Genomic DNA, 19,817 nt, shown 5'->3' on the forward strand with positions numbered 1-19,817 from the left:
ATCGTCTCACTTACAGCCCAGCTCCTGTGCCAGCACAGGACAGTGTTTAGGTGGTGCAGGCACAGCGGTTCAGGAGCCCTGGCAGCGCGAGCCCACACTGCTGCCCACCCCTTGGTGCCAGCAGGCGTAATGCCGAGTGCTCTCTGCCCAGTCACACTGATGCCTCCCACCTCCCCTCTTGTCCCAGTTCCACACTGGGCAAACCGTCACCACCATAATACTCAGATGGTGTTGGCTTTGTGCAACATCCCCTTCCCCAGCTCATTAACGACACAGTGCATCCTATTACAAGCAAAACTTTAGATACTTTTATTTAGAATTTTAACAACATTAACCTTTTAATTACAAATTTAAATATTTTAACAGTAGTCATAACACAATACAATATTTTTAAACTTTTACATTTTTCTTTTTTAATTAAAAACAATAGGTCTGTCTCCACCTCCCAGAAAACAAACACAACACAGAGAGGAGGCTGCTGTGCCCGTAGAGGTACAACAGTGGATGGAGGGAGTGCTATGTATGGACAGTGAACCATTTCACATAAACCTGGATGACTTGGGAAAACAAACTGAACAGTTTCAGGTACAAATGGTTCAAATAATCACATAGCAATATTGTTTAGCCTTGAAACAGCACAGTCCTCTAGATGGGTTAGAGGGCCTCCCATTTTAATACTGACGTGGTGTGATTCTGCTTAGCTTGTGAATTACCAAGATTTGCAACACCAGGTCCTATGGCTAGCAGAAATAGGGCCTTTCCTTTAGCTTCCAGGCAACGTTATGGACACTGTTTAGCTCTGAAATCTATCATACCTACACCTGACACAGCCACAGCTCCTAACGTTATGTTACGCATATCCTTTTTCACTTATTCGTATCAGTCACGTGTAAAACCCTGCCTTGCATAGGGCTCAGTTCCTGTTTGACTGCTCTCAGATCTTCTTCCTTGAGGCCTAGGACCTTAATATACAGAACTACACACTGTGCAGATTAGCAGGCAGGAAGAGGCAGGTCTCTGCGGTAGAAGCATCATGTTGATGTGCACAGGTAGAGTAAGAACAGGACAGGGATGAAGAGGATGGGAAATTAGAGAGAAACACACATACACACACTTCCCTCTCATGCTTGAGCAAACCAGTTACCATCTAAATTCCAAACCCAGTCAGCTAAATAAGTGGTTGGGATTGTTAAATTCATCTCAGCCTCTGCAGTAAATGGCACCTAATTCACCTTCATTCAAAGGAATTCATCAAGTTCGCAAGCACAACAAGCATTGCATAGCCCTGTGCCCATTCCTTTTAAACCAAACTCGCTGTAAAAACACTTGTACTCTGACAAATAGACTTTTCTTAGTTCAGAAGTCAGATTTACAGGTCACAAAGTTCTTAAACTCTCTTCCTGAAACCCTTTTTAAAAATCATCATAAAGTATTTTCCAGTCCCTAAGCATTTCCAGTACAAGATCTGAAAATCTCTACTGAGCTTCTAAAGCATTGTCTGCTGTGTCTTTTAGAATTCCATAATGCAGACCGTTCAGCTTGGATCCTCTCTACTTTTACTTTTTTTAAAAATGGCTTTAATTGTTACCTTCTTTTAGTTACTGTTCATTTCTTTTCATACTCTTCACACAAAAGGAAGGAACATCTTTACAGAGCTAGGTAGAAAATAGCTAAAAGAGCTGTATAGATGCAAAGTAAAAGGAATGTAAGAAAATGATTAAAAAGGCAACTAAAACACACAAAATTCACATTATGTGGAGACCACAATATATTTGTACAAGTACACGTTCTTATACATATAGAATTGGTGGTCAGTGAGAGGCTTAGACCTTGGAGGCCAAATTTAACTCAGTTGAACTAGCATAAATCTGGAGCAATTTCGATGACAGTTATCTTGCTGACTTAGCGTAATCCCTCCATATTTACATGGGTAACTAGAAGCAAATTCATCCTTTTGTGACTTACTGGGAAATTGTGAGCAATGGCATGGACGTTGCTGTAAATTAGATTATTTTTGAGTTCTTCACTTGGCATTAAGAAATAAGTCAGAAAGAGAAATAAAATTTCTACAAGCAAAACCATGAGAGAAGTCTCAACAGTCCAACAGATGCTGTAGCTCTGTCCCTTATATTTGATAGTAGGATCACTGTTCCTGCTCCTTACAAGTATATTACATCTCATTCTAGAGTCTCTACAGTCATGCTGTAGTTTGTGACTGGAGACAAAGTCTCAAAATCCACTTCTAGTGTTCTCAAAAGTTTGTCACTTTAACCTTCAAGTTTTCTCTCAATTTTCATCAAAACGGTCTCAAATCTTCGTCCTGTGTCACTGGATCTTCTCTACAAATTTCCTCCCTTCTCTTTACTTACTGTTTAAAGACACGGAAGCTGCTGTGTACAATGACCAGTTTTCTTCTATTACTGAATGATTTTTATGGACTCTATACTCAGGTATATTAGAGTTTTCATTTCCTTATTGGTTTCCAGTTTATAAATCTGAAACAGATAGACTCCTTAATGAAAAGGAAACCAGGAAGAAAGAGTTCCCTCCATTTTACCCTTTAACCCAAAAAAGATGAGTAGAGTTATTCTTACCTCTCATCTCGTCTTCCTCGGAACCGTGCATCCTCAGGATCCCGTGGATATCTATCATCTGAAGGTCTCCGTCCTTCCCAAGCACCAGGAGGCCCACGGTTTGAACCCCCTCCTTCAAATTCCCTGTGATCAGGAGGAAAGGGAGGCCCAGGTCCACCTCGTCTCCATTTTTCGTCTTGCAATGGTGGGCCTCCTCTCCCCTCAAATTCCCGTAATCGATGGCCAAATCTCTTATCTGGATGGAAGTCGTCACGGAAGTCATCTGGTCGATCAAAGTCATCATGGAAATCTGGGTGAGGTCCTCGTCTATCTGGCATGCCCCTGCTGTCTCTACCATCACCCCACTCCTGGCCACCTCGAAACAACCCTCTCTCAGGCCCATGCTCAGGACCACCACTGTTCTGGTCGTGCCTTCTATCTGAGAGAGGGCCCATGTGATGGTTTGGTGGACCACGGGAGTCACCTTGAGGGAAAAAATCATAGCAGATTTCTGTAACGTTTTCTAAAAACGCTCTAGGATGCTCTAGTTCGTACAGTTCTACAAAGCAGACACCATACACTTCACATGAAATAATTTTTTTGGGGGGGAAAACTTTTCCTCTACATTCCAGCCCAAGCCTATGGAAGCTTTCCTCTCAGCCAAGGCCCTATGCTCTGCTGCAGCCTTTTCTGTCTAGAGGCACTGCACTGGAACAGCCTCTTTTAGGAGGATTACCCACAGGAGAACAGACAATATAATTAATTACCTTTATTAAGACCAGGTCCTTGGTTGTGAGGGCCAAGACGACCTTGTCCTCCCTGCTGCCCCAGTCCTGGTATCAGTGGTGGAGGACCTGGGTTCTGTCCGTCCTACAAGCATGTAACAACAAAAGCCATGTGAATTTCTATGTGTATTTTTGCTTTTAAGCATTTCCTAAGGGGGAAAAACCAATTTTCTTTACATAAAGGCCCATCTGCACAGGCCTTACAACAGAAACAGCTGATTTTCCAGCCTAACTTCTCAGACATTCACATCACTAACACTTTTCAGTCACTGTCCAAGAAACACACCGTTTTATAGGAAACTTAAGTGTTTCCAGGCCTAATATTTCACCTGTAACAACCAAAGATGATAAAGCTCATATTCTAGGAATATTCATGAGGAAGCTATGTATATTTCTTTGAAAAATACCAGGTACTGATTTCTATGCAGTTAAAGAGCTGTATGCACCAAAGACTTCCTTTGGAAATTAACAAAAATAAAATGAAACCACGAAAAAAATATAATTCAAGAATGTTGTGACAGGGAGGTCAAAACAGGGCCATAAGAGAACCTCTCTTATAAACCTTTGTAAATTGTTAACATGGAAATATAGGATTTTCGTTTTTGACAGCTGGCAAAGTTTCTTTTTCTTAATGGTAATTCTAGGATCAAAAGAAAGTACTAATACTTGGCTAATCACCAAGAGACAAGTTGTTAATGGGTCATTAAGCGTTGGCAAGGCTAAAGGCAGAAGCTGCAGTTACCTGCTTTTCTCAAGCAACAACAGCAGAGTGAGCAGAGGTTTGCGTAAGTTATATATACTTTATTTTTTCTTCGGGATCATATATGTATTTCATTATTTTCTCTCTTTTTTGGGGGGCATTTTGAAGGATAAAATAATGTTCTTTACATTCAGCTGCTGTCACAGACCCACGGAAGATTTCTACAGGTACCACATTTACACAGGACCCACTATGATAACACTGATCAGGAAACAATGTGGTTGAACCGTCTGATTCTGCCTTTAAACAGCAAAGGTCAGAGAAAAAGTCATCATCTGGGGTTTGTACCTGACTGGAACTAAAAGGGGGCACCTACGTAATTTACACTGTACAAATGGGATCCAAACAATAAAAATGTATCACTGTGAACAAGACAGAGTTGAAACTTGCAACATTACTATACAAAATCTTCTTACCTTGACATCACTAAAGAAAACCCAAACAACCCAAAACCCACACCAGAAAACCCTAAGCACGTAAGGTTTTTTTTTTCCTAGACGTGTCTAATATATAAGATTTAGACTTGGACTTCATATTGGCTTGTAAAAAACCCTCCAGACTGCAGGTAGTTTGTAAATACTTAAAAACCTACATTCCATCACTATCACTGTACTCATAATTACACTGCTTAATCTCTCCATGAATCAAAGTTAAACAACTTTCATGCTCCACATTTACCTCTGAGAAACACCACCTTTTTTTCTGGTTGCAGAGAAGCAATAAGTTCATTTCTGCATTTTTGTCATCTTGTCTTGAAATACTGGTTTTAAATTAAATATTTATATTCAACTGCAATATAGGTGATAAACACAAAAAACCACACAAATATATACCACAAACATCACATTTGCATAGGGTAATTTTGTAAGGGCTTTGGGGAAAAAAAAAGCAAAATAAAAGGCCTGGCCCAATGCCTGTTAAAAAAACCCCAAAATATCTTCCTAGTGACCAAATGTTACCATGAATCCAGACTAAATAAATTCCGTGACTAGGCAAGATCCAGCTGTCACAGTGCTGCCGCCATTCTTGACCAAAAACTTGCCATAGTTCTGTGATTTCTCATATATATAGCATATGCTTACCTACAACAAACCTTACTGAGTTTCTGAAATTTACGGCACTAGTGTTTAATGCCAGCAGCAGGGTTTAGCCCTCGCCAAGTGAGTTTCCTGGGTGTTCAGCAAACCCCTCTATTCCAAACAACTCATGCTTTGACCGCACAGGCAGACTGTGCCACACCACCACATTTTCCCATGCCTTTGATTTCAAAATACATTCTGGTTCCCCAACCGGGCTGGAAACTGAAAACCAAAATACGTAGAGCTCAGGAGAGAGTTTTCTAAAAGCTGCAGATGGCCTTGGGTACGCCGGGAGCATCCCACGCCGGCTCCACCACTGGCTCCCGGCTTCCCGGCACGGGCTGCGGCTCTGCACGGGTCAGGGATGCTGGTGCGGCAGCACGCGACTGCTCCACACCACCGGCCACGCAAACGGCATGGTTAGCTCAAGCCAGCCACCTGTATTAATTAAAATGACGCACTGGAAGGGGAAACAATTCTTTGTATTCACCCATAAGCAAAATCTGCTTTCTCCTAAATTAGTGCACAAGCTCCTAAAGTTTGTCTGTGTGGACCAAGAGACCTGGTCCAAAGGATTCGTACCTCACTCAACCAGTAAATGAGAGGAAATTCAGCGTTATCTACCCAGAAGGAATGTAAGAAGATCAAAACTAAACCAGCAATAGCAAAAGAGCTCCAAAGGGATACTGCTAACTTGGGAATATTCTGTTTATCCATCTGCATTTTCATATCAACATGTCTATCTCCAGGATAAGATTGTGACAATCACATCTCAGGCCATTTCCTTCCCATAAACAGTTCTCTCTCCCATTTCACGTTCGCAGCAGGTCTTGCACTCAGTGGGAGATGCACATCTCGCCCGCACCCCGGCAGCAATCCCCTCCCTCCCCATGGGGAGCAGAGGCAGGGAACAGTGCTATCTGACGTGCATGTTAACCTTTACAGATGTGTATATATGTTCAGTGTTAATGTCACAAGCTCTTGATAAAGCAGGTATGTATCCAAACGCTCCTGCCACTGAAAAGGAAGGCTTTTTAAAGGGCTTTAAAACTTGAGTTATACAAGTTTACAGAGGAAAAATGTCAAGTTCAGAACAAAAAATGAGCTAAAGCCTGCTGTTTAAAAAACTCACCGATAAGGCCTTTTAAAAGAGAAACAGTAGGAACACTATAATAGTAATTATATTCATATTACAAAGAAGCAAACTATAGCAAACCCGACATTACGAACTCTAAAATCTGTTCATTCTTAAAAGACTTTACCATACTAAAGCTGCACGTGGAAGGAAAAATGGTCAAAAATACCTTGCTTCGTCGTTTTTTAATGTCTGTAATGAATGACTTCAAGATAGCAGTGTTCATTGAAAATAACCAGCCACCTGTCAAAAGCAACTTCCTGAATTTTGTGAAGTGTTGACAGCAGGGTCAGACAAGGACAGCCCCACACACATGTGTAAACATACACAAACTTGGTAATTATTCTCAAAGCAGAAAAGCGAGTCTCCCTGAGACAGCAATGAAAAACATTATGCTAGTTCTAGCTAGATAGCTGTGGAACCAGCTCTTGTTTGCTTAACTGTGATGCTTTTGAAATCTCAGCAATAGAGTCACATTAACAGACTTCTGGAGGGACTTATTGCTGATTTGTAAGAAAAAAAATATATTCAAAACCTTCCAGAATTTGTAGTTTAGCCTGCCTCAACGTGAAACAGAATCACTGAGCTAAAGCTCATTTCGATGTCATCACTCACTGTGATTGGTACTGCACTACACTATATGCATATATATACATATATATATATGCACTACATATATATACTGCACTAAGGACTGTATGCATACCTCTGCAAAGCTTTAACCAGAAACTACTGAGTCTAGGTTCTAGTCTGCAAGTCTAAGAGTTAACTCTGTTTAAAAAACCCCCACGCATTTTCCCAAATTGAGTAAGTAGAAGTTTTTTTTTTTTTTCAAACATCCTCATCAAAATTCACCCTAAAGCTGAAAACAAGCAAGAGAAATTTTAAGTAGGGAGTCAGTGCCATGCAAATAGGAACTTGTAAGAGCTAATAAATATGAAACCCTCTGCATTATCCGTGGTAGATCAGAAGGTGGAATAAGCCTGTTACGAACACCGCTGACGAGGGCAGAGCAGGTGGCACGTGGCACTGAACCAGACTTGATCGAAACCTGACTCGATCCCTGCAGAATCAACTGGTGCGTCTATAAGCGACACTCTCCCGTATTCCAGGTCAGCTGAGTGCAGGCACATCGTCGAGCTGGGGAACCCCCCGGGAGCTGAGCGCCGAGGCAGCGCGACACAGGGATGCCCGACTGGCAGCACCAGCTCAGCGCCCACCCTGCCCCAGCTGCGCGAGTGCGACACAGACTGGCCGCCCGCGCTCCCCAGCACACGGCGCAGTAACGAGTCAATGGTGTGCAACGCCCGCCGCCCAGCCCGGGCTCCAGGGAGCACCGGGGCAGCTAACCCACAGTTAAGATTAACCGGAAGTTAAATTCATCCCACAGTTCAGATTAACTGCTCTGGGGCAACGGAGAGTTGGCAATATATTGCTTTAATTAAACATACGAGTTTTCTTACGTTCAGTTTGCTCAAATTCAACTTAGTGCTTACCTAGTACCCAGGAAATTCTCCATTTAAGACAATTCCGTGACTTCAAATTAAAAAAACCTGGATCTCCTCTTAGGGTTACAACTTGTCATAGCAGACCGATTTCTGTACCAGTACTACCAATAACCTTTTTCCGACAGTTACCTCTGCTGTTTCCAAACGACCCCACTCTTCCCATCACCCTTTTCCCGATGCCCCAGCCTTGCAGGTACGCCCAACCTCCAGCTTCTCAGCTCTTGCTCTGCATCTCTACCAGGCGCTGTTATCACCTCTCCGTTCTTAACGCTCCTGTTACGCAGACCCACACCTACCTGGTTGAATGGGGGGCGAGGCCCATCACCCAGCAGAGGCGTTTTCTGCTGCTGGAAAGGCAGAGGGCCCTGGGAAGGGTGCGGCCCCCTCGAAGGGTTCGGTTGTCCCTGAGGTCCTTGCATGTTTCCTTGAGGCCCTACTAAAGAGCCTTGTGGAGGTCCCTGCTGGCCTTGTGGACCAGGTGGCCCACGCAATTCCTGTGGCGGTCCTAACATTGTACCTTGTGGCGGGGGTCCCTGGAGGCCCCTCATCTCCTGGGGACCATGTCCTAGTAAACCACTTTGCATATGAGGACCTCTCATTTCTTGCGGATGACCCATCATCATCCCTTGTGGAGTAGGTCCCTGGTTATCTCTGGGTCCTGGAGGACCCTGCATCCCTCTTGGATTAAGTCCCATCAAAGGCCCTTGAGATATAGGGCCCTGCATCCCTTGAGATCCTGGAGCTCCTTGCATGCTGTGAGGAAGAGGTCCTTGCATTCCTCGGGGACCAGGTGGCCCTTGCATTCCTTGACTACCAGGGGGACCTTGAGGACCCATGTGACCTTGTGGGCCAGGGGGACCCTGAGGTCCTAAATGAGTCTGAGACCCAGGCAGACCCTGCGGTCCCAAGTGGCCTTGTGGGCCAGCGTTACCCTGTGGACCTGGGGGCCCCATTGGCCCATGAGGGCCAGGATGTCTCTGCATTCCTTGATGTCCGTGTAAATCCTGAGGCCGTGGCATTCCTTGTGGAGGCCCTTGGGGGCCTGGAGGTCCTTGTGGTCCCATGAACCCTTGTGGACCTGCACCTCCTTGGTGTAATGGAGGGCCTTGAGGTCCCATTTGTCCTTGGGGTCCTGGAGGTCTGAACTGTCCTTGTGGACCGGGAGGTCCCATCTGAGGCATATTCATTGGCATCTGCTGAGGTGGAAGGGGCTGCTGAAATCCTTGAGGCATCTGTGACATTGGGCCTTGCCCTGGGAAAGGCTGGGGTCCGTGCAGAGAGCCTCCTGGAGGTGGCGGCTGCACTTGCTCAGCTTGCTTCTGTGCAAGTCTCTCAATCTTCAATTGCTGACCGGAAAAAGTGACCCAGAAAAATCAAATAAGCACAGAGGTATATGGAACAACTAAACATCAGAAGCAATCATCATCTCATTTCTCAGGACTTTGAAAAACATTTAGTGCTTTTCTCTTAACTAACAGAAACAGAACTAAAGAGACCCATAAGTCAGTATTAGTTAGGCGAAATGCAGGGGCCTCACGGAAGCTTTTGTAGCATCACGTGTAAAGTCCAATATCCTGTTCTACTGGATATTTTTTTTTAAAAAAGGTGAAAGCAGTACTGCAAAAGCAAGCTGCACATTTTAGAACTGAGGTCCAAATATATCTCACAGAGCACCACAACCAATTTGCTCCTGTCTTTCCCTACGTACCTCCAGGAGCTGTGGGTTTGTGTACTGAAGTGCTGCCATTTCCTGCTCGATCTCCGCCTGCGTCTTCTTTTTCTCCTCCAGCTTAATATCTTCCTTTCTGTCATTCAGTGGCTCTGGCGGGGGAGGCAACGGGACTTTATTCTGCATCCATGCCTATAAAGAATAGTAAGCACAAGATGAATTCTGTGGAAGGTGTATGTGACATATTGCTGCGCTGGGAAAGGATAAGCTGGAATGCTGTGTACTATGGATGTTCAGAAGCTAAAAACAATGCTGAATAAAACTTCCGTATTTTATAACATCCTATTTTCCAGGTACAGATACAAAATCTAAGGGATTTAACCAAGTGTTTTATGCTTAAATGGTTATTTAACTATGGTGGCAAATTACTTTGCACTGGGTGCTGATGTAAAAGAGCTGATACTGGAAATCCAAAGCATTTCAACAGCCACATACTTTGTAAAGTTGGGAAAACAGCAAGTTGCTCTCCCGTTCACTGTGCATCAGGTACTTACTTGCTGAAACTGTGCTGGTATTGGTTTTGCATAGGGCACTTTTTTCTGTGGCACCTTCTTTTGGTCCTTTTGCATTACTTCCTCCATCCCCCAATCCAGTCCGGGGATTGTCATTTCAATGTCATTGGATTCATCTTTCCCTTTAGCACCAGGGAGACAAACAGTCAGAGCAATGCAGCTTTACAGAGAAATCCCATTACTCTCTTCATGGCTTATCTGGCAAGAGACCAAGAGGCTTGCAACCCTTCCTTCTTTACAGGGGAAATACGCACAACACGTAACTTTAGGAAAAAGCATCTGTGCTACCAAAAAGAATGTAAGGAATGAAAGAGGAGTCACACAGTATCTGGCTGGCTCAGGAAAATGCTTCCCCACAGCTACTGCTTACCCATCTGCTCTTGCTCCATTGCTATTTTCAATTGTTCAGGTATTCCCATCCCTGGAATAACTGCTAGGCTGTTGGGTTCCAGGTCGTCTAGAGAAAAACAATAAATACTTATACTTGGAACACTTTCCTTTATGTTATCATTTTATCCCTTTGAATTCTCACATGGTTTTACTATTAGTATCATCACGTATTTCACAAGCAGTGGGTCGCTTTTTTAATTCCATACGTGAATTACAGGATCTCAAAAGAACTGCAAATTCGGATTCATAAATACATCCCAAAAGGTCACAAACTAGGTTCTTTGAGGAAAGTTACGTTTATGGTGGAAGCTTAGAAAAGGAACTAATAACCCATACCCACACCCATTTTTGTTATAACAAATATCTTTTAAAACGTAAATTGGATTAAAGTGCTGCATTTTAATTAACATCCCCAAACACAAAAGAGCAAATAATCAGAACTGAAGAAACAGATGCGTCCCCAGAGATGAGAAGGTTGCTGAGGCATGCCATAGAGCCGGGCAACCCTGAGCAGCCTAAAATTACCAAGATACATCTGTAAGAGAGGGGTAAAGTTTGAAGATTTTAGTGAAGTTCAGTAACTCGAAAGACTTTCCTGCTGTAGTTAAGGACTATAGGAATTCTTCAAGTCATGTGAAGTTTTCAGGCAGAAAAATAAACTGGAGATATTGCCAGAAGGAAACCCAAACCTCCTTCCAGTGACTGACAGAGCAGGTCTTACCTCCGGGAGCTGCGGAAACAAAAGAAAACTCAGTGTTGGAGTGGCGGTCGCTGGTAACAGGGAGAGCAGTCACCAATAACTGCCTTACCCAGCAGCTGCACTCTAGTGCCCACCCAGCCTTGCTCCTGACCCCAACCCTCTTTCCTCCACATCGAGGACAACTGCCTTACCGTATTCGACACCATCCTCTGACATCCCAGGGAGCAGATTCAAGTTGTAACGATCTCGCATTTTATCTCCAGGACGATTTCTGGTCCAAAACTTGCTGTCAAAAGGAAGTTATATGATTTCAATAAAGGGTCAAGAGTATTAACTACGTTAATGCTTCTTTAACTTTTAGCCTGCTATCTTGATTATGTAAGGATTCAACTCTTCAAGTTCTGAGCTACATCCGAACATTAGGTGTGAGGTTCAAAGCAAAAATAAAACCCCAACAATTATCATATTGAATTATATAGTTACAATTCAGAAGATACTTCAAAGTGTAAGGGGTGTAAGTACAAGGCATCAACATTAGATCCTGGACAGATATATTTCTAGTCCATTTCAAAAACCTTTGCTCAATTCAATTGTATTCTTCATATACTGCTAAACTTGTCAATACACACATCCACACAGAAAAATTTACTCCACTTATAAAATGTCCCGTGTTTACAGCATGTTCAACCTAAAAGCACAAACTATATGCCTCCAAGTACGTTTGCAATGTGAAAAGACAGACAAGACCAGTACAAGATCCGTGGGAAAAACAGCTGTGGAGATAAAAATGTTTCTTCAGCAAGAAACTACAACAATTCTTTGTAAAAAAATTCTTCAAAGCTCACACAAACCCCAAATCCTAGTATTTTTAAAGGCTTTTTAGATGAAGGACAAGAAGTTAGACTCTGCCTTTTAATGTAAAATGTCAGTGCCGTCTCATTTTGACATGTTTCTCTCTCTGCTCTGCCCACTGGCTGTGTATCAGAATCACCTCAATCTATTTTTTGTTCACTGATGCCATGCAACCTTTCTAGTTTCCAAATGTGCACACATTCCCTTAGATCTTTTCTTTAAATATTTGAAAATACCTGGTGTGATCATTTGAGCCTGAACAGAGAATGTGTCCAAGGGGATGCCACGCCAGGCTCCAGATCATTCCCTCATGGGCCATCTCCATTCCACCAACCTCCTTCTCAACCCTGATAAAAAAAGGAAAAAAAAATTAAAATAATTAGCCATCACACAGGCGAGTACCTGCTACAGACACAACACAAAACTTTTGCTATTCAGTCATTCCTCTTCCTCTATGCCATATTTTGCTAAACTTAAGCCTCTGTTATTTTTCTACTGGGGGAACTGATCATTCCCAGTTGTTCTTAACAGGAAATTCAGTAACGTAGGGATTTGTAACTGTACACTTAGAAACAAAATAATTACAACACCTCAGCACAACCTCTAACAAACTAGCAGTTCAACCATTCATCACTCTCTCTAAAAAGACTCTTTTTTTTTTTTCTGTTCAAGCAACTGTATCCCTTAAAATACATCTGCACAGGAAAACTTCATAAATGAAGCATATTCACCAACTTCCTTAGGTATAGAGAAAAACTGTAACACAAACATGCATGTTAAATACAGATTCAAAGGTGAAAAGCATTTAGTGTAACAGCTTGCACATCTGACCAACGTTTTCGGAACGTGCTGATGAAAATGCCACATACCCAACATGCCAGAACAACAAAGAGCCATCTGATCCTCCGCTGGCGAACAGCCCCTCGTGAACAGGGTGCCAGGCCACAGCTGAAATGCAAAGCAAGCCACAGTCAGAAAGTATCATGTCAGGAATTCTAACGAATGGAAAGCAGGATCTCAAATATTTCAATGTTTAACCCAAACTGATAACATGTGGGTTTTTATTAATAACAAATTCTGACCTGTGGCCTCCTTCTTATGACCCCTGAAGACTTGAAGTTCTTCCTTCAGATTACGAATGTCAAAGAGCTTACAGAGGTGGTCACGAGAAGCCGTGAGCAGCCAGTTGCCGTTCAGATTGAGTTTCACCTCCATCACTGTGTTTTTATGAGCATGTCTGCAAGCACAGAAAGACAAGACTGCTTGCCCAAGTCCTGATTTCTCAGACACAAATAAGAACGTGATCATTTACCACTCCCAAATATTCAGGTCAGTAACAAAGCAGTGCAGGCTACTAAACTAGAATACCATGGTTTTCTGTGGAAGGCACTACCCCTTAATCCTGTTCTTTTGTACTGCAGAGCAATGGGTAGTGCTTGCTGAGACAGTATTTGGTTACTGGGCACATTTCTACTGCAGCGTGAGAAATTTTTCATCAGCCAAGATGGGACATCTCATTTGTGTTTCCATATCCCAATTTGGTTTTCCAAACGAGAACTGTGTGAGTAAGAGGTCTATGGAGAAGGACAAATTAAATTCAAATAGGGAATATTAAAGTCACCATTTCCCAAGTATAGACTTCTCTTCATCTAACCTCTAAGCTTTCTGGCACAGCTAAAGCACCAGCTTTATACTTGAGGCAACTGTGTATGGCTGAAAAGATGGGAGACAAAACCTAAGAAGGGCACTTAAAAAAGAAAAAAATATTTGATGAAGTTTGCAAGTCAAAGCCTGTGGGCAAGCACTTACAGTGTGGCAAGGCTCTGGCCAGTCTTTGGGTCCCAGAACTTGATGGGCTGTTGGCTATCCTTACTTCCTGACACAACTAATCCCTTTGTTGGATGCCAGTCAACACATTTCACATCTGCACCATGTCCTGTTAAGAGGATAAAAATTGTTCATATTGAGATGTCACAGACACGGAAAAATTAAAGGGCGGACACCTTATAACTGTAATGTAAAACTGAATGAAAAATGTCACAGAGCACAGGTCACAAAACAAGAATAAACTAAATAAAAACCCTTCTGAGTTACCTAGGTTGCGTTCCTTCCCACTAACCACTGGGAGCACCTTCTTGGATTCCACTCTCAAACCAAGCTCACTTTACCAACATAAAGATTCTCTAAGAAGTTTCTGCTCAAACTGGTACTTTTCTTTTTATTTTTTTATGTAATTACACAATATTTTAAAAATAACACTGATGAAGTGTTTGTACGGAGGTGGTAAGGGAAAATAACACTGTGACACCTTCTTTTCTGTGAAATAGTGTAGAAATTTAAGGCAAATACGCATTTGTTCCTATCCTATCAGTACTACCCTTTTGCTGTCCTGTCAGAAAACAAGCCAAAAAATTAAATTATGGATCTGAAAACTAAATTAGCATATGATGAAAAGAAATCTTACAAGATGTAACCTCTTACCAGGTCACAGGGATTCAGGTTTTTCTAATGCTCAAGAGCCAGGAGAGAAAAACCTTGGTGCTATCGTTCCATTTTACACAGACTGACGGCTCTTGACAGAGAACCCATGCTGCTCAGCGGATCTGAAAATCTGTCAAGAAGAGATGCCTGTTCTTGCTACGCAGCAAAATTCGGTTTCTGAGCTGAACTATACGGATTTACAGAAGAAATAATGTCGACAATTTCTTACTCCAAACTCTCTCCATGCCAGCCCAGTTCCAGGGAAAGCCAACAGTAAGTGCCAATGCCAGAAGATGAGGCGGCACACAGTGACTTGGGAAAAATGTGGGATGAGAAAGGAAAGAATGCCTGCAACACGGACGACACTGAAGGTATAAAACGGTACGGGAGAATGGCAGCGTGTTCTGTGGGAGACAAGGGTTCCCATCAAAGCCAGGCAGCTCCCATGGGTATTGCTTCGCCATGTGGTGGAACACGTAATTCAAGCAGCGTAAGTTGTCTTACTACAGGCCTTAATCCGACAAGATGATAAAAATTAGTATCAGTTGATATCAGTTAAAAATCAGTATTAGTTCTGAGGCCGCATAAAAGTCAGATCAGAACAAGGAATATATTTCGACCTTAAAAGAAAAGCAAAACATTAACACGTAGAGCACACTCTCCATCAACCTGCCTGCTCTCCAAAGGAAAGGACGGGCAGGGAAGAGATTCTTGCCCCGAGAAGAAATGAACACAGCTTTGGGAAGCGTATGGGGAACAACCTGAAGGATCAATTGATGATTGGGATGAAGGAACCCAACTCTCCTTCTGAGCCCTAGCAGGCAGGATGGCCCCTGGAATACGCGGGGGTCCCAGGGAAGAGCAGGATCCTCAAGCTGCAGACTGTAGATCTGCTCACCAGTGCCGCTCCGCTGGGCTGTCCTACGGCGGGGGGGCACCCCGAGGCGTACCCTTCCCTTCTCCCTGGCTCTCCTGACGCAGCAAAAAAATGGAAGACACTTTCTGTCTGGATTTGCTGTCACTCAATCTCTGTCTCAGCTCAAACACGAAGCTGAATGCTGAGCAAACCTTGCTCCCAGGTGTTTATCTGGGAGGAACGCTGAGGGCAGTAGTAAGAGGGAAAGCATTCCTCCTCTGCAGTGGAAAGCAATTCACGGCTGCAGAGCTGCACCTGATGATACTATGTAGGTACTTGCTACATACGTAACCTCCAGGGAAAGACGGGGGATTTTGAGTTCAAGGGCAACAATAGGTCCTTATAGAGAAATGTTCCGTTACAGCTAATGCTACTTGGTTGGACCATACGAAGATGTGTTCAGATTACTTGAGTACTATCCTAAGTATGAAAAAACCAAAGCTCAGCAAAACCAAACACGTACCCACGTGGACTGGAATTACGGCGGCCTTGCTGCTCCTGAAAGAAGGGGGATCGGCGACAGGGCCGCACCGGGAGGCAAAGGGCTGCTCTGCTCGGGCAGCAACATCACACCCAGAAGGCAAGTTACACCAGTGGGTAACTGTGTTACACCGGTGGGTAACTGTGTTACACCAGTGGGTGGCAGCTCGCCCTGCGCAATGCCTGACGCAGGGGTTTATTTGAGTTAAACCCACCTGAATATGTACCCTGAGGGGAAAAAAAGGCTCAGAGGGCACAATCCAGTTCAAATTCAGGGCCACGCGCTCAACCAGAGCATCCATCCTCTAAAAGTCTTCAGAAGGGAGTGATGAGACCGCACCGGCCCGATGGGTTTCTCAGAAGCCAGGTCTGATAGTCACCACCCGCTTGCCCCAGCAGTAAAAGATGCCAGGACACCAAGAACTTGCAGCCAGAGCAGATACATCATCAGGTACGGATCAGCAGGCTTCTGACCAGCAGCAGCACATTAAAGCTGACCACAGGGATCAGAAGAAGTTTCTCCTATGAAAATCACAGCCGTTAGGAAGACAGATAATGGGCATTTCCCGCAGGGAGCAACCTTTCACCAGCGTGCGCTGGACCACGGCAAGTGGCGGAAAACTGGGACCCTCCTTCGTAACCTAATCAAAACAATGTACCCTGCCCTCAAGAGATGCATCTTTTAGACATAATTTTGCACTAAATGGGATCATCACGTATACTTAGCTGTAGGTCCCTAACACAATGAAGCTTTCTCGAGAGAAAATAAATGCTTTTCCTGCAACAAACACGCTTTAAATAAGCTGATCTCAAGGGATGAACTAACTCAGTGGAATTACGTAAGATAACTCAACAGCATCACCTAATCAGACCTTATTTGATTACTTTTTTCCTGTCTTTTTTTTAATTGGAGCAATTGACACTGTACATTGCTTTTCCTTCTTTCTGCTGATAGAGGTACGCACCGTACCCCTGTACATACCTCTGACAGAGGTACATACATACCTTTGTACATACTGCACATACAGGTACATTACCACCTGTAATGAGACAGATGATGCAGAAAATACATTGAAAATAAACCCCCAGAGAAAAAGAAGCCTGGTCAATTTTACTTCATAGTTGTTTTCCATTCTTAGTTCTAGGCTAAAACCTGCAAACTGGACTCCCCTCGGGTACAGAACCCATCACCAAGCATCACGCTCAGAAAACCTTAATTCACACAAGTCTCTTGTTTACATTCCTTATTTCCTGACTCTAAAAGATGCTTTTGCTCAGTAACTTCAACAGTCACACCTGTGTCTGTGGCTTAGAGAGCCGGGACGGGGGTTCCCCTCGGAGCAAGGTGTGCGCCCTTCCTGCCCCCCAGCCCCCTCTGCAAGAGGCACGGACCCTGCACCACCGCCCTGTCTTGTAGGGACACTTTATGGATAAATTAATTGGAATGTGTGAATTGCTTAGCAGTCGTGGCACCATGGAAGGTCTATAAACAAACCGAAATGAAAGACCAAAGGTAAAGATTTCTGATAAACTGAAGTCATTAAAACCCATGAGTTAATGCCCGAGCATAAAACAATATACTAACCCTTGTCAGTTTTGCTTTTTCTAAGCATCACAAAAAATCTGTAAAAAAAATAACTTAAAGCCAAGCACATCTAGATTCTTTAAAAAGTTCAGATACAAAAGTAGATGTCTAATACTTTTCATATGCATAATTTTTTTAACTGAGTGACTGTAGATGCAACAATTTAATTAAAATACTGACTGCTAATACTTCTAGCCTACTTATTTGAAGAGCTGTTCTTTAAAAAGACACTGAACAGAAATACTGGCTGGTAAAAGGCATAACAAGCTCTAATAAGATTATGTGTAATAGCATTTGATCAAATCCAGCATGTCAAAAATATGGAAAAGTACACATAAATTAAGGAGTTGATTTTCCCCCCACTCTCTAATTTCTGCATACATGACTTAGTGACTGTAATATATGGTGTAAAAATGTTGTTTTGGATCACTGCTTTTTTATTACAGTCTATAATATATCTATATATTTTATAATAAAACTGTCTCTAAACTATCAATTATAGATGTATCAGGTTTATGGCTGCAGCGCATTTGTTTTCTATTACATCCTTCCCCACAGGAATGAGCCCCATTCTGAATGCACATGAACTGGAAGAAAGAGGATTTTAGATACTGTAGGATTTCTAGATCCTTCTCAGCAATTACTTGGATGTATATACACATATGCAGAGATGACACACTTAAGGCATCTTCTTGTACTTTTTTAACGTCTATGTTCCACAGAAAATGGATATTTGTAACTATATATATTTTAAAGAAAGGACATAATCATTTAACTGCAACAATACTGAATGTTTCTCATTTACAGTGAATTCTATTTGCTTGGATTTTTCTTTTTTCTTTAAGATACATGGTTCTCTTAGGCCCTGTTAAATGGGGAATAGCTAGAGCTGTGTTTCCTCCACTTGAACTGGTCAGGCTTGAAGCCTTTTCATCCCAACACAGTAACGTTCATTTTCCTCTGATCCGTACCCCCAAAACAACAGAACACCTTTGACGATGCCTACTTTCAAAGGATCTGCAGAGAGACATTAGGTCTCGCCACCGTTCAAGCTGAGGTTCTCCATCCCCCCCAAAAAGAGGGGCGGGAGGGCGTGAAATAAAAGAACCTGCAAGTCAAAGATAATGGAAAACACCCATGTTAGCAGAAAGATGTTCTAAGTTTCCTACATAATTTCCTTAGACTTTGTTAGTTGCTTCCAGCCTACCAGGCAAATTGGATTATTCTGCCCGTTCTGTTTTTATGGAAGGCTTTTAAAATGTTGTCTGATGGTTACTCAATTGCTAGTCCCTTCTTCTGTGTAAAACTCACTTAGGAACTGAATACCTCATATCTATAGGAACCTACATACTGTTTGATAACACCAGTCAGGTTAGCAATAAAGGTAAGAATACATTTTAATTCCAATAATTTAGTCTTCTTTGCCCTACTGCATTATGCGAACTATACTGCTCTTGAACACTGCCCTGTGACCCGTCACTTCCTATTCTCCATGCCAAGAAGGAACACCATGGACACCCTCCGTCCGCTCATACACACTAGGCTTTTTCTTTCTGGCATAATGTGGGAGGCTGGTGAATAAGAAATTAAGCGGAAAGCTCCTTTCGGTCTTCAGTGGATTAAGAACAATACTCTCGTCACACTTTCAGACTTCTGTACCATAAATTCAAGATTTATTTTCCTTTATTTGCTCACCATCTAGTTCTTTGCTAGTTTATTAAACGTGGTATCTAAAGAGACTGCTAGGGTTTTAATCTACCTATGGGGAATGTCTCCTAGATCATCAGGATTCCCCTAACCCAGCAGCAGAACAGGACGTAATTAAACCTCGTTTAGAAATCTCCCCATGCTTTTTTTTTTTTTTTTATTTACAGTTCTATAATGATACTAAATTTTCTTCACAGACAAAAGCTCTTATAACAGGACAGTTTGTTTTTATCATCTGTGAAATCAGAAGGTTAAAAAAATAAAAATTAATAAACACTAATGAAACAGCTATGGGTAAACAAATGAGTTTTCCCGAGATTACCTGGAACAGGTACCCAGTCCCCAAAGCGTGTGTCCATAAATTTGTATGTGCTGGTCCCAACCAAACTTACACCACTCAGTGAACAGTCTGAATTCTACAAAACCCTAAAACACTAGCAAAAACCCACCAGTTTGAACTTAAGGCTAGCTGTGTGCTTGCACAGCTTGCATAATGTAAAATGCACTGCAAAGACTCATGACAATAATCTTGTTCTATTACATGTAATTACCAGTAATGGCATGTAGTGATCTGAATTCTTTACAGCTGTTGAAACTCAATGACAATGTCTTCTGTAAGGGTTTA

General features: G+C 42.6%; 1 protein-coding gene across 5 annotated transcripts in view; it reads right to left on the minus strand.

Moving 5' to 3' along the window:
* The window catches only part of WDR33 (WD repeat domain 33), a 71,325-nt gene that overhangs the window by 5,832 nt on the left and 45,676 nt on the right, over positions 1-19,817 (minus strand). The window contains exons 8-20 of one of the 5 annotated variants that reach the window (XM_037406853.1): positions 13,833-13,959; positions 13,106-13,260; positions 12,893-12,971; positions 12,260-12,370; positions 11,363-11,457; positions 11,193-11,201; positions 10,452-10,538; positions 10,064-10,203; positions 9,549-9,701; positions 8,137-9,186; positions 3,341-3,443; positions 2,595-2,717; positions 294-2,495 (exon numbers count right to left, since the gene is read on the minus strand). In XM_037406853.1, the coding sequence (XP_037262750.1) occupies positions 2,488-2,495; positions 2,595-2,717; positions 3,341-3,443; positions 8,137-9,186; positions 9,549-9,701; positions 10,064-10,203; positions 10,452-10,538; positions 11,193-11,201; positions 11,363-11,457; positions 12,260-12,370; positions 12,893-12,971; positions 13,106-13,260; positions 13,833-13,959 (2,240 nt within the window). In that variant the 3' untranslated portion in view covers positions 294-2,487. Of the gene's footprint in view, positions 1-293; positions 2,496-2,594; positions 3,058-3,340; positions 3,444-8,136; positions 9,187-9,548; positions 9,702-10,063; positions 10,204-10,451; positions 10,539-11,192; positions 11,202-11,362; positions 11,458-12,259; positions 12,371-12,892; positions 12,972-13,105; positions 13,261-13,832; positions 13,960-19,817 lie in introns of those variants that run through there. The other 4 variants (XM_037406852.1, XM_037406851.1, XM_037406849.1 and 1 more) reach the window with 4 other exon arrangements.

This window comes from Falco rusticolus, chromosome 13, assembly GCF_015220075.1.
Source record: "Falco rusticolus isolate bFalRus1 chromosome 13, bFalRus1.pri, whole genome shotgun sequence".
NCBI lineage: Eukaryota > Metazoa > Chordata > Aves > Falconiformes > Falconidae > Falco > Falco rusticolus.